This window comes from Podarcis liolepis (assembly GCF_965112155.1).
Source record: "Podarcis liolepis genome assembly, chromosome: 2".
NCBI lineage: Eukaryota > Metazoa > Chordata > Lepidosauria > Squamata > Lacertidae > Podarcis > Podarcis liolepis.
The window spans coordinates 75,722,485-75,736,542 of NC_139555.1; the positions used below are offsets into that span (position 1 = coordinate 75,722,485).

General features: G+C 42.8%; 1 protein-coding gene across 3 annotated transcripts in view; it reads right to left on the minus strand.

Moving 5' to 3' along the window:
• Positions 1-14,042, minus strand: part of LOC310700059 (store-operated calcium entry regulator STIMATE-like) — a 31,489-nt gene extending 17,447 nt beyond the window's left edge. For all 3 annotated transcript variants that reach the window (XR_014522388.1, XM_083488901.1, XM_083488900.1), the window contains exons 1-3: positions 13,718-14,042; positions 2,311-2,359; positions 224-319 (exon numbers count right to left, since the gene is read on the minus strand). Coding sequence is in view for 2 of the 3 variants with exons in the window: in XM_083488901.1 (XP_083345027.1) it covers positions 224-319; positions 2,311-2,359; positions 13,718-13,937 (365 nt within the window). In the remaining variant the exon portion in view is untranslated. The remainder of the gene's footprint in view (positions 1-223; positions 320-2,310; positions 2,360-13,717) is intronic.
• Between the last annotated feature and the right edge of the window lie 16 nt (positions 14,043-14,058).

Here is a 14,058-nt window from a genome sequence, read left to right on the forward strand (position 1 = left end):
AGGATGTTTATGAAGCATCTGACTTGCTGGCCTGACCAAGCAGGAGCCCACTTCATTGATTTCTAACTTAGTTTGTTGGGCAGGGATCTAAATTTAAACTTTGTTGGACCAATATTTCCAAACCTTGTTGGCTATTATTCTAAAACAGAATGCAGGATGGTTCTATAAAGCGTTGTGTGTACACACACACACACACACACACACACACACACACACTACTTACAGTGAACAAGGGTCCTCTTCAGTAAGGTCTGATAAATACACATTGGCAAAGTGGATGAACAACATCCCTATGGCTTGTTTGGAAGTATCCAAAAACCTACAAGAAGTTAAAAAAGTGGTCATCACATGAAACACAGACCATACAGATCTCCTCATCTAAAACTGCAAGTTCTTAGAAAGGAAAGACACCAAGGGTGCAGAAGCAGTTTTAAACTTTTTATCCTGGAGGCGAGAGACCCTTTTCAGCCCAAATACTGCATTTCTTCATGGGGAACCTTCCAGGGACGGCATGCTAATAAGGTGGGGTGGCAGCAAAAGTGGAGACTGGCAAGTTTGAGAACTACGTCCCAGCAACACAAAAAAGTCACAGGTTTCTCTAGAAATTCCCCCCGCCCCTTCCATTCTCCATCAAAGTGAAATAGTTACATATTTCAACAGGGCAAAGCTCTGGGAAGTACAGAGCAGAGCCAGTGAGGGCCGGAAAGAGTCCTGGGGGGCTGCATTTTGCCTCAGCTATGAGAACCCCCATCACTTTTTTTTAATTTCTTGCATCCCTGGCAAAGTCCAGTCTATCAAATTCACAAGTATAACTTGACTGGGTGAGAGGGAATGAAGTGCAAGTGCTCTTCATTCATAAGGGTCATTAGCAGGCAAGTTTCATTTTTTATTAGACATTCCAATATATTTCTCTGTTTTCTAGACCCGTGTGTCAAACTTAAATGAGCTGGTGAGCGAAATTTCCTATCAAACAGATGCCCGGGTTCACTCAAAATTATGGAGCTGGTGGGCTTATCCAGCCCCAATTTGCCTCCTTTCCACTTCTTGTTTTCTCCAAACCCCTCATGAACACCACCACTGCCTCAAGCTGCCAGCTCTGCTCTTCTCTGCCAGTAAGCCTCGTTTCCATATACTGCACCTTTCCCCCCATTCCTGCCAGCTGAACTTCCCTTGTCACTTAAGTCTCTGCAGGCCAGCACCCATCCCCTACCTCTCTGGATTGGCCACCAATACAGGATAACTGTACTCTGCACTTCTCTTTCCACACACCTTGACCCCGGCACTGCTAATTATGTGGCAAAATTTATATACCACTTGACTGTAAATCGAACCTCTCTAAGTGATTTGCAAAAATGAAAAAATAATAATGAAAAACTGTCAATAAAGGGTCAAGTTTAAAACACATTATTTAAGACAAATAAAAATATAATTAAAATCAACTGTAAGCTAAAAAACAGATCAAAGCACCTGCCAACTCTTGCCTGCCTGGATAGGACGGCCTGAGCAAAAACGTTTCTAGCAGGCACTGAAAAGTGTACACTCAGGAATCTGATGTCAATAGGCAGTGAGTTCCTAATCTGGGAGAGGCAGGAAGAAACAGCCAATGCTAAATAAATCCTACTAAGGGCATTGACTTTCAAATTCAGAAGATTTGTCTGCAGTATGAGAAAGATGTCACGGGCAATTAAAATTGATGGGAGTATGCAGAAATGGTGGAATATACCGGAAGAATAAGAAACCAAGAAGAGAGACTTTTTAAAAACAGAATGGGGAAAATTTATTGACTATCTGAAGATGTAAACAACTTAAAACATTAGCAGAATAAACACGTGCAGTAAGAAATAAAGGAAAGGGAATTCAAAGGGGAAATCAGTGAATAGGCTTGAGCTGGATATACAGTAACAAAAAGATATACACTAAGTAACCACAGAAAGAAGCGGAGGGGAAGTTGAGGGAAATGCAGATTGATTATGTACTTTGCTCTAGCGAACAGGTTTTAAATTTAAATTGATTTAAATTTCAAAATGACCTGCTGCTCCTGCAGTTTGATATTATTTGCCTCAGGTTTGCCTGGCACAGGAAGACCCTGTAATGCAACTACAATCTTCTTTAAAAAGGACACAGAACTGAGTGCAACATTCTCAGACATCCCTGCCTTGGTGTTCCTATAGACTGGGAAAAAACAAAAACGTAATCTGACGCACAGTAGTCAGGTTGCAACTGCCTGCCCTTTGTAATGCATCGCCCAAGGTCCATGAGCTGAACATCTAGGAAAGGTAAGGCACTCTAGGAACAATACAAAGCACTTACCAAATTCTCCAAGGACGCCTTTCATGCTTTGGTTCTCTGAAGCGTTTCACTGAAAAGAGAATTGAAGATAATCAGTGGACTGGCAAAGCTGTACCAACTGAAGTCCTCCACCCTGTTCAGCTGGATCTGCATGCAAAGTTGCTCATGAATAGTACGGCAGATTTCATACTCACATCTTATTAAATCTAGACCGGTATTCAAGAGCAAACTGCAATCGACCACTTTGAACACTCTTCATAGATTGGCATCTACGTTCAGTTCCAAGGTTTCATTGGTACTTATCCACTATATATTTTAGCGTCTGGTAACATGCACCCCTTTCTTCTGCCCTCCCCTTTACATTAAGGACTTGACTCAAGCAACCCAGTAAATATGATAGCCTTCAAATCCAGAGTTGCATAGCTCACTTAGGGCAGTGCAAAATTGCTGAACTAAGTCATTCTTGTTAAAAAACAACAACAAGGAAATACTTAGGTAATTTAAAGCGACTGAACAATTTAAGGCCATTTGCTGAGAGAGAAATGGAAAGGTCACAATAAAAGCCAAAACAAAGGCAGTGTACTTATTGCTTGAAGTGGTTTGTTCCTTTTATTGGGGACATGCGACCATTATGGTTATAGCTTGAAATAGTAGCATGAAAATGAGAGCAATGAACTCAACTTGCTTTGCAAGTGAAAGCTCAGGGAGAAGGAAGATTTGCCTTAATGCTATTTTCCACCAGCTTAGAAATACTGTCAGTTTACGTAAGCTTACCAAAATACAAGCTACAATTAGGCAACTATAACTCATGCTACAGTATTAACTTTTACAGTTAAAAAAGGTAATCTAGGTAATTCAGAGTCCTCATGCTCCTTACAACAGAAGGGAATTAAGGAAAGGATGAGGAATTTGTGCAGCTAGCTCTTTAAAACAAAAAAAGAGAATTGCAGGGGTGAATGGTTTCCTTGAGCTATATATGGAGATAAATACTGCAATTAAAAGCGGAAAGCGCCAGTAAACAATGATGAAAAGCCAACATGCAAGGAATTGAACAACAGCTTGTCAGAATGCAAGGTTACACAGAAACAAAGGCAACACATCCCACTGCATAATTATACTTTGCCTCGTGTAACAGGCCAAAGGTGGGTATGGAAGCTGTATACCAGGGGCAACCAAAGTGGTGACTTCCAGAAGTTGTTTCGACTACAACTCCTAGCATCCTTGATTATTGGCTAGCTTGCCTGGAGCTGATGGGAATTAGGGTCCATCATCACATGGAGGGTAGCAGGCCATAAAGGAAAACAACAAGTCGCACGCCCTTATGAAACAACCATTTTTGTGGCAGCATTTATTAAGATGCCATAATAAAAGATGGGTCAAATTTCTATGGTGGAAGAACCAGCACGAACATGTTATTCTGTGATGAGGATAGAGGGAAAGCGGGTGGTAGAATATTAACTGAGGTGCTGAAGTCATAGCTGTAATATTTTATCTGGTTCGTTGGCTTTATATGACTGTTTTAGAGACAATTTAAGGTAGTGCTACCTTTCAGAGCTCTTGGGGGTTCAATTATTGGAAAAAAGAAAACGTAAGGAACTTCATGATCTGATGAAGTTGGATCTAATGTTCAAGAAGTCTGTGCCACAACAAATCTGTTAGCCTTTAAGGTGGCTTGGGACTTCCTTTTCTTGCCTCCCTCTGAAGCCCACCCCATCACTTGCCCCCAGCATCTGTTCTGAATGGTTGGAGGACCCTCCAGAGCCGCCCTGGGTGGCGGCGGCGGGGAGTGTGAAGGCCCCACAAGGAGAAGAGGAAGGGGAAGCCCTGCTGGATGAGTGCAGCTCTGCTGACAGCAGCTGCTCACATCTCACAGAAGGATTTGGAAGGTCCTCCAACTTTGGGGACAGGTTGCCAAAGGATGCACTGGATGGGGGAGGCTGAAAAAAACCACACAGAGGCAATGCAAACGGCCTTTGGGATTCTGACTGCGATATATCACTGCCTAGGAAGTGATTAAATTTAAAATGCTACATCATGTGTAACACTTAGGCCCCCTGTTTATTGATTATTCGTCCTGATTTGTTTGCACACAACTTGCACAGAGAGGTTATGTGAGCCCAGACTTTATTGAGAGTATATTCAGATTTGTCTGCAGGAAGGTTACACGACAATGAGGATTCTTTCAGGTTTGTTAGCAGGGAGGGCATATCATTCTTATCCTTATCATTTTAGCACATGTCCCTGTTACTTTCCTAACTGCAAAAGTCTCTGTTTTAGACAAACAACAACAACGACAACAACATGGATTTGTTGTGCCAGAGCGCTTTAATCCACTTTAATTGCGCAAACCGAAACCTACAGTATGCAGTTGGATTCTTCCTGCAAAATACTGGTAGTGACCAGACATTATTTTCATAATGGGTTTTTAAAATGGCTAATTTTGAAGCACGGTATCAATTCACTGGCAGACACTAAAAAATGTTGTTTGCATACAGAGCACCAGAATTCTTCAAAGTAGTAAGAGGAAATTGAAGTTGAGATTTGCCAACTGGCAAACTGTAGGCTGTCAACTGAAAAGGAATTAGAAAATATAATCTGCAAATTGGAAAAGATTCTCTTTTCCCCCCCTGGAGAGAACAAACATTGAGTCTATTCCAGTTCTCGAATGCTGCTTCATTTGGAGAAAAGAATCCAAGAAAATTGCAGAAAGCTGTTTAAAGAGACACCAGCTTGCAATACATCTAGCAGGAAACTGATAGCATAAAGTCCTAGAAGTGCGGGGTGGGGGTGGGGGAGTCTCCAGAACAGTAACAAGGATCAGCCAGGAGATTAAACTTTTCACTATCATGCACTTAAGCCATTTATTTAATTGGCATATGTTTTCTATAATTTGAGCAAGGCAAAGCTTTTTATTACTCATTAAGCCCTAAATGGCTTGGGAGCAGATGATCTAAATGACCGCCCTCCCTCCTTGCACGAACCTGCTCATGCTCTACTGTCAACATCTAAGGTCTTGCTCTGTTTCTCACCACCTTGGGAGGTGTGCTTGGCAGGGTCAAGAGAGCAAGACTTCTCAGCAGAGCAGCCAGATGGTGAGAAACGCCTTCCCAAAAGAGGTTGCCCCCCCTCTTGAAATTTAGGAAGGCAGCAAAAACATATCCCACTGCGCCTTTGATACATTTTTAAATGTCACTGTTGCTTTATGGTCCTCTTATGCTGCATTTTATTTCTTAAACTGATATGATTTATTTAACCACACTCCTCTGGCACACCCTAAAGTACTGAGGTCTTTAAAAAATGAAGCACAATTGAAAGCGGAGACAACAGATGTACTGCTCCTTGTTTATCTGATTGCTATGTAACACAAAAAAACCTTATTTTTTAAAAAATGAGGCACAAATGGGTTGCAGCTTCCTGTAATGGGTACACCATCACCTTTTTAGTTTAGAAAAATTACTTCAGAGTGAAGGGAAACAGGTCTTATAATATTAAGAAGGCCACAACTTTTATTGGTTACAGCATGTGAGTAGTATTGGCTTAGGCATTGGATGAAACAGCAATACAAGACTCCATGGGAGTCATATCAGATCCGAAGAAAGCAGGAACAGGCTGGGAGCTGCCACGGCTGTTTAAATGCAGCTAGCCCCGCTCACCAGCCAGCCCTAATGGTCAGCTGGAAGGCTTGGCCACGGCAGCAGAAGCAATCAGAAGCAGGGAGCTGAGTATGCCTCCCTGCCACAGTGGGAAGCTTCTCCAGCTCACAACCCCTCCCCTCTGGGAGGAGGAGAGGCCTTCTCCTGCACAGCCAAAAAGAGGGATATGCAAGAAGCCTCACTGCTTTCTAAGCATCTAGGTTCAGTGCAGAATCAGGAAGAGGCCTTTCCCATTCTCTTCTGTTTCTGAAATCAGTGTTGCATCAGGAATAATTCCCCTTCTCTCCCATCCCTCCAGGTAAGGAAGAATGGGGGCCTCTCTTACTCTGAAATGAGTAATAATAAAAAAGTACTCCACACTTTTAAAGATATGCACACAATGCGCTACAAAGAACATTTTAATCTGTTACAAGCAGCTGATTAAGAGTTCGAGTTCAATATTCTTAGATGATTTCTAAAAATCTGCTCATGATAGACTAAACAGCCCTTTAAGCATTAAGTTCAAAGCCTAAAGAGATTCTGTCTAATTTATGTAATTGTGGCAAGAAGCATCAACACTGCTGATCCCATTTCAGAAAAAGCTGAAAGGTATTTCTAGCAATCTGCTAGATTTGTTTCAGAATTTATCAGCAGCTGCCTTGCAACTGAAAAGCAGCTAGAGGGAGAAATAAATTTTGCCCACTTCTATTATAGTATTTCCCCCCACTTTGCTTTTTAAATACAATAGTACTTTGTAGTTGGGAGACACAAGATAAATTTAATTCTTGCCCTTTCTACACCATAAAAGACTCCTGGAGGTGCCTCTCCATCTAATAGGATCAAGCATGGTTCCACAGCAGGGGACTTCACAACTGTATTGTGCAGGTACTTTTAAGTGAGACTGTTAAATGATACTGTGATTAATTGGCTTTTGACACACTAAACCGTATTATCATATAGGGCCCCAAGAAAAACTTAAGAGTCTAGCAGTTACTCCAATAAGAAGTTTTTAGACTAGTGCTCCAAGTGATGAATCTGAGATTCAAAGACAAAACTAATTTCCTGTAAGTTTTTGCTAAGGACAAAAACAACCACGCTTACCTCAATCAAATTATCCAACTTGTTTCCTCATTTTGTCACTTTTCTCTTTGAAACTGAAAGAAGTCCCAAATTGTTGGTTGATGGGACCCATCCTAACAGTAAAACCAACTACTCAGGCTTTCCTAAGCAACAAAAAATAGCTACAGAAATGATAAACAAGTACAGTTAGTATATTTTGTGGTCACTTCCATGTTGGGTGGACTACAATTGTCGGTCATATCTAAAGCTACCTCTGAGGTAAGATCACACTGCCTATAAAGGATGGAGATATTGGGGAGAGGGGACCACTTTAGAAGGGACCAGTTTGGAGAATTTCACACGTAAATGATCTTTAAAACCTCCTATAGTTATTAAGATCCTCCAGTATGAATAGTATTCTATCCTCCTTTGATTTCAGTGTTCTGCTGCTCCACAGGCATGAAAAAAAGAAAAGGAATAAGCTTGAAAAATCCACAGCCCAATAGACTAAATACTGTACCTTATTTCCTAGCATATCAATCTGAATCTATAAAATTAATCAATATCCCTTTAAAAAACCTACTTGAAAAAAATCTATAGCATTTTTTTTTATAAGATGGCAAAAGTCCAACAAATTTTACCACATACCACACATTTAAGCATTAAATCTTTTCAAACCTGTCAGAGTTCTGGGGCCTGCTCCAAGCTTTGGATAATAGAACTACGCACATGAGCAAGGTCCCGCATCTACTCCACCTGTCACTCATTCTAAAATTAAAAATAATGGCAGTTACATACACCAGCCATTTTTATTGGCCCAATAAAAGAATATTTATCTTAACAGTAACTGTTTTCAGGCAACTACAGGTTTTTGAGAAAAAGTGTCCTTCCGTGACATATCACTATAGTTTTTGTTTAAGGGGGTTGTCTCTTAGTGCAGACCCAGATCATTGAGCCTGAGCTTCCACAGCCTGTGCCCACCATGAGCCACCATTGGCAGGACTGGCAGCAACAGCAGCAGATACACTCTATGCTTATGACAATATTTTACTCTCTTGTTAATTACAGTATGTGGTTTTAAACTGTGTTTTGCATTTGACTTCCTTTTCTTTTGAAATGTTTCAGATAATTTTTTTGTTCACTTTGCTGCGTTAAGTGTGCATTATGTAGTTGGCCTCGTTTGTAATGTTTTATTTAGAAATTTTTGAGAACATTTTAGTTTCTTGTTACATTATGTTGCTATGAATGCAAACTTTTTATTTGACTTTCTTCAGTAACCTTTTATTCTCAATGGTTTTATTTGATGTTTTAATACAGGCTGTAAACCACAGTGAGATGTTTTTCTTAAAAAATAAAGTGGCATAGAAATGAATTAAATAAATAAATAAATAAATAAACTTTCAAACTTTCCCAGTTTGTCTCAGTACCTGGCTCCCGCTTCGGCATGGAATGTGGGAGGCACTGAATGTAAAAGTCCTTTGCCTGGCAAACCCCCCCCCCCTACACTGCCATTAATTGGATCTTTAATTGGCTTTAAAGTACCGGTGTGTGATGGGAAAGGGTTGCAACAACATACTGCGGAATATACTAGCTACATGGATCAAAGGTTTGAATTGAGATAAGATTTTCTTCGGCGTGAGAGTTGGTTGGGGAGAGAAGCCCATGGTTTGTTTATTCTAAGCTTCTTTTATATATTTATGATTCGGCAACCCTGTCCGGAATATAAGATAAAAAGATATTTACAAGTGAGGAAGAGATGTTAAGAAGCAAAAATGAAAACTGTGTATGGTCTGAAATGAAGAAAGGAGGGGGAGGGGAAGCTCAAATATCACTATGTCGGAAAGACAGAGTACAGTGGTACCTTGGTTCTCGAACTTAATCCGTTCTGGGAGTCTGTTCAACAACCAAGGTGCAGCTTCCAATTGGCTGCAGGAGCTTCCTGTACTCAATCAGAAGTTGCGGAAGATATTTGGCTTCCGAAAAAGTTCGCAAACCAGAACACTTACTTCCGGGTTTGCGAAGTTTGGGAGCCGATTTGTTCAACAACTAAGCCGTTTGGGAACCAAGGTACCACTGTAATTCCCCTCACCTCCATTTAAAAACAGTAAGCAAGGATGTGCCTGAAATCTGTTGCATAACTTGATCCAAAAGATCTATATAGCAATAAGGATGTCGGAGATCCTACAAAGATGCCTTCCTATGGAATCTGATGTAAGTCAGATATGATATGATCTCAAATGAAAGAATGTTAGATTTAAATTTGCAGACGAATACTTTCTCCAATTACATCTAACCAACTCTAAAAAGAAAGAAAACACAAACTTGGCTTCAGGTATACTGGTAGGGTGTCTTCCCAAGTTAATAGCTGAACCAGCCCCAGAACCAGTCTATTTTCCTTCCCTCCATGGAGAGGAACAGCTGGAGGAAAACAACAAACAAGCTAGAATCAAGCTAGAAAAGAATCGTCTGCTTCCCACTGGAACAAATAAGGGAAGCAAGATGAGCAAAGGCCCACAATTGCCCCAATCAGTCTTGAAAGAAGCAGCGCCGACATAGAAAAGGATGGTTGCTGTAATAAGGGTATATCAGCTTCCATCCCAGGATTGCTTTGTTATAATGAATGACTCAGTTCCCAATGGGAAGGTAACGGCACACCTGGAGTCAAAGAGCAGCCCCCAATCTCAGCATCAAATAAAAGCCTGCACTATCCAATCTCACTGCAAGTTGTCCCAGAATCTGACAGTCACACTCCAGGGTGGGCTCACTTAAAGGTATCTGCTACACCTGAATGCATGAGTGTCCATTTAAATCTATGGGCTAGTGGAGGTGAAGGGAAAGTGAAGAAGAAAAATTGTTACATAAAATACACATCTAAACAGCTTTCAGGTGACTGGAAACACAGGAACTGTTATGGTGGAAAATTGATTGTGGAACCACAGGGTTTTTTAGTGATTTCCCTCCCCAAAGCACCCTGCCACCTTGTTCAGGAAGTGATTTGTAGTCCAACAACATATGGAGGGCACACATTCACTACCTTTGCCTTAATGCATTCTAACTGCATCACAACAGAAAGGATAAGAGTTCTGAAAGCTACAGCAAGTTTGGCTATTTTCAAACAATGGAAAATGAGCTGTACTCATTTATTTTTAAACGGGAAGAGAAAAAATGTCTACTATTTTCCAGACTATGCTTACTGCACACTCATAAAAGATAACACTTAAGAACATGAGTTAGCCTATTCAGTCTTCCTCCCAAGCTATTTCAGGTGCGCAGCATAGGTATGACTGTACCTTTCTAAACACACACAGAATCATAGAATTGTTGATTTGGAAGGGACACCGAGGGTTATCCAGTCCAACTTCCTGCAATGCAGGAATATCTATTAAAGCATCCAAGACAGATGGCCACCCAACCTCTACTTAAAAACTTCCAATGGAGGAGAGCTCACCACCTTCTGAGGGAGTGTGCTCCACTGTCAAACAGCTCTTGCTGACAGAAACATCTTCCTGGTGTTCAGTTGGAATCTCCTTTTTTTGAACATGAAGCCACTGCATAACACTTGTTGATTCATGTTAAGCTTGTGGTCTACTAAGACCCCTAGATCCTTTTCACATGCACTGCTGGCAATCTTATATTTGTGCAGCTGGTTATTCTTGCCTAAGTGTAGAACCTTAAATGTAGAAGCTATTGAATTTCATCCTGTTAGTTTGGGCCCAGTTCTCCAATTTGATCTTGAATTCTGATTCTGTCTTCAGCGGCATCCTCCCAGTTTGGTGGCATCTCCAAATTTGATTAGCATCCCCCCAGTTCTTTCACCAATGCATTCATAAATATGTTGAACAACCAGCCCAGGACAGAACCCTACAGCAAAAACTTGTCACATTTTTACAGGATAACGATGAACCATAAATGAGTACTCTTTCGGTTTGGTCAGTCAACCATCTATAAATCCACCTAACCGTTACCTCACCCAGTCCACATTTTTCCAGCTTCTCCACAAGAATATCTTGGGGGACTTCGTCAAAAGTCTTACTGACCCACCAACCCTGTAACTCTGTAACTATAAAAAAAGTAATAAGATTTGTCTGGTATGACTTGGTTTTGAGAAAACCATGCTGGGTGTTAGTAATCACAGCATCCTTTCCTAAGTGTTGCAGACTGACTGTTCATCCATTCTATTACATTTCCTGGTATTAATATCAAGCTCACTGGTCGGCATTTACCTGGGTCTTCTCTCCCTCCCACTTTTGAAGATGGCGACATTTGCCCAATCTGCAGGGACCTTATCTATTCTCCAATAATTCTCAAAGATTATAGACAGAGGCTCTGAGATTACATCTGCAATCTCATTTAGTACCCTTGGGTGTAGCTCATCAGGCCCTGGATATGTGAAATCATTGAAAGTAGCTAGGTGTTCCATTACCACCTCTTTTCCTATCTTGGGCTGCAACTCCCTCCTTGCATAGTTTACTCTGTTATCATCAGGTTGGGCACTGCTTTCCTTTTGGGTGAAGACAAAGGCAAAGTAAGTGTTGAGCAGTTCCCACATCTCTGTCACTCAACAGCATTTCTCCATCTTCTCCAAGAAGGGACCTACTGTCTTGTTCTTCCTCTTGCTTCAAACATAGCAGAAGAAACCTTTAAATTTATTTTTAACCTCTCTTGCATGTCTGAGTTCAGTCTGAGCTTTGGCTCAGAATGACCTTCTCCCTGCAACTGTTTACTACTTGTGTATATTCTTTCGTGATTTCCCCTTTCTTCCATTTCTTATACATGTTAAATCTCAGCTCATCTGTAAGGTCCTTATGCAGCCACACTTGAGGATCCCAAACAGCAGACCTGGGAAAGGTTTGAAGTCTTTAGGTGTTCAGAGTAGACACTCTGGTCTTCAACTGGAGAGTTGGGACCTGAAGTCGAGCATTAGTCTGACATAAGGTGGATCATAAAAGGGGCATCCAATATCCAAATGTATGGCAAAACCACACACACCAAGAAGTCACCAAATATATATTTGGGCTAAAGATGAGTGCCAGAAAATTTGTAAACCTACTTTGCTAAAGAGAGCAGAAGTTTACATAATGCTTCTTCCAATGGTGAACAGCCAGCTCATGGGTCTCTAAGCAATACTGTGCAAAGGATTAACACAACACTTTGCAAGACAGATCAGAGTGATAATAAGAGTAGCACTTGAATAGGGAAGATGACTGTCAATGGCATAAAGAATACACATATTAAGAATCAAATATGGGAGGGTTCCAAAATCTGCAACAGAACACCACCTTTATTAAGCCAACCAAAATATGACAAAATAGCATGCAAGATCTGAAGCTTTTTTCACCAGGCTAAACACAGGAGGAAGGGAACCTGATTGACGGTGGAGGGTGCAACTCTTCTCTGAAGAGCTAAACACAGGCAACAGTACATAAGCCATTAAAAAAACACCATGATCTAGTTGGTAAACATGAGCCACTCTGTGAGATTCACAGCATTTGGAATCTCAAAACAAATTAACATGTTTCCTGCACACAGCAGCTGCAGAAGGCAGACAGCTATTGCAACCACACTTCTCAGAAAGCCAATTCATAAGACAAGTTGCTATATTTATTCTTGCAGAATAAGCGCTAGAACACACTAGAGCTTTCATTTTTTAAACATACTGTCCCAAGGATTTTAAGCAGCTAAAGTTTAGAGCAACATGCTCCCCAAACTCATGTTTGATAGGCAGGAAGCTGAAAATGAAGAGAAACAGAAGGTCCACTTGTCTCCATTCCCACTAACAAAGTGAACATGCAGCCTCAAATAAAACATAGTAACAGAAGTAATTTACTCCAAAAGATGACAAAAGCACTTAGTAAAGAAACCTTGAACAGCATCCATCTACAAATGCGACAAACTTAAAGAATGACGACCATAATGTCAATACAGTGGGCATGGGGTCACATCATGGGAAGGTGAATCTTGGCAAGCCATAACTCCATTTTGGAGGGTCAGTGAACCGGGGATTAAGCAAACTTGTCAGGAGTCGTCATACAGCTGATACAAGGGAAGTTAAAAGGGCCCTTGAGCAGAGCGATTTTGGCAACTTAGTGAAGTGCCCACACCCATCTATCTACCTGGACACCAGTAAGAAAAGCGCCCATGCTCCGAGGCAATCTTTATTACAGTACTTCATATTCTAATACGGACTTGAATCAGTGTTGAAAACACATCTGAGGATGCAAGGAGTGGGAGGCAGAAGGGGACTCCGCTATCAAGTCGGGGATGCAGCTGGAGGCAGAACAAAGCCACAGAGGCGGCGGTGGGTTTTCCTGAGCACATTGTTCGAGGGAAACCAAGGAGGAGAAGGCGGGAGACCAGGAGCAATGGGGGTTGTAGGGGGCGGGAGGGAAGAGCACAGCTGAGCACGAGAGAGACCTGCTCGGCCACAAGCACAGAAAGGAGAGCCGGTCCCAGAGAGAGAGGCAGTCATGCTACATCTCGAAGGCGACGGGCTACGACAAGCGAAACTCGCAGGAAGTTGCAGGGAAGGAGAGCAAGGAAAGGGAAGGAAGGAGGGGCGCGGAGGTGGGGCTGGGGCGCCCCAGGGAAGCAGGATGGAGAGGCTGCCTGGGGCCGGGTTGCCGCCTCGCGAGGCAGGGAAGGCGGCGGGGGCGGGGGTCTCTGTCTCTCTCTGGCCCCGGGGCTCCCCGGGGAGAAGGGCGCAGGCGGGCGGGAAGGAGCGCCGGCCAGGGACTCACGCATGAGGAGGCTGAAGGCCACGACCCCGAGCAGCCCCTGCAGGAAGATGCCGAAGCTGTCCATCAGGGCCCCGTTCTCGCAGCCACGGTAGCCCGGCCCATCCCCGGACGGGGAGGAAGCAGCGCCGGGCCCGCCAGCAGCGCCGCCGCCGCCGCCCTGCGGAGAGCCCGGCCTGGGCGTGGCGAGGAAGGAGCTGTTGGGGGCCAGGGAGCCCCCCATGGCGGACTGAGCGCGCCGCGGAGCAGGTGCGCCGGCCAGAGGGAAGGAGAGGGAGGGTCGCTCGCAGGCTCCGCGGCGCTTCCTGGGGACGGGGGAGGAACCCCACGCGTCATCGGCAGCG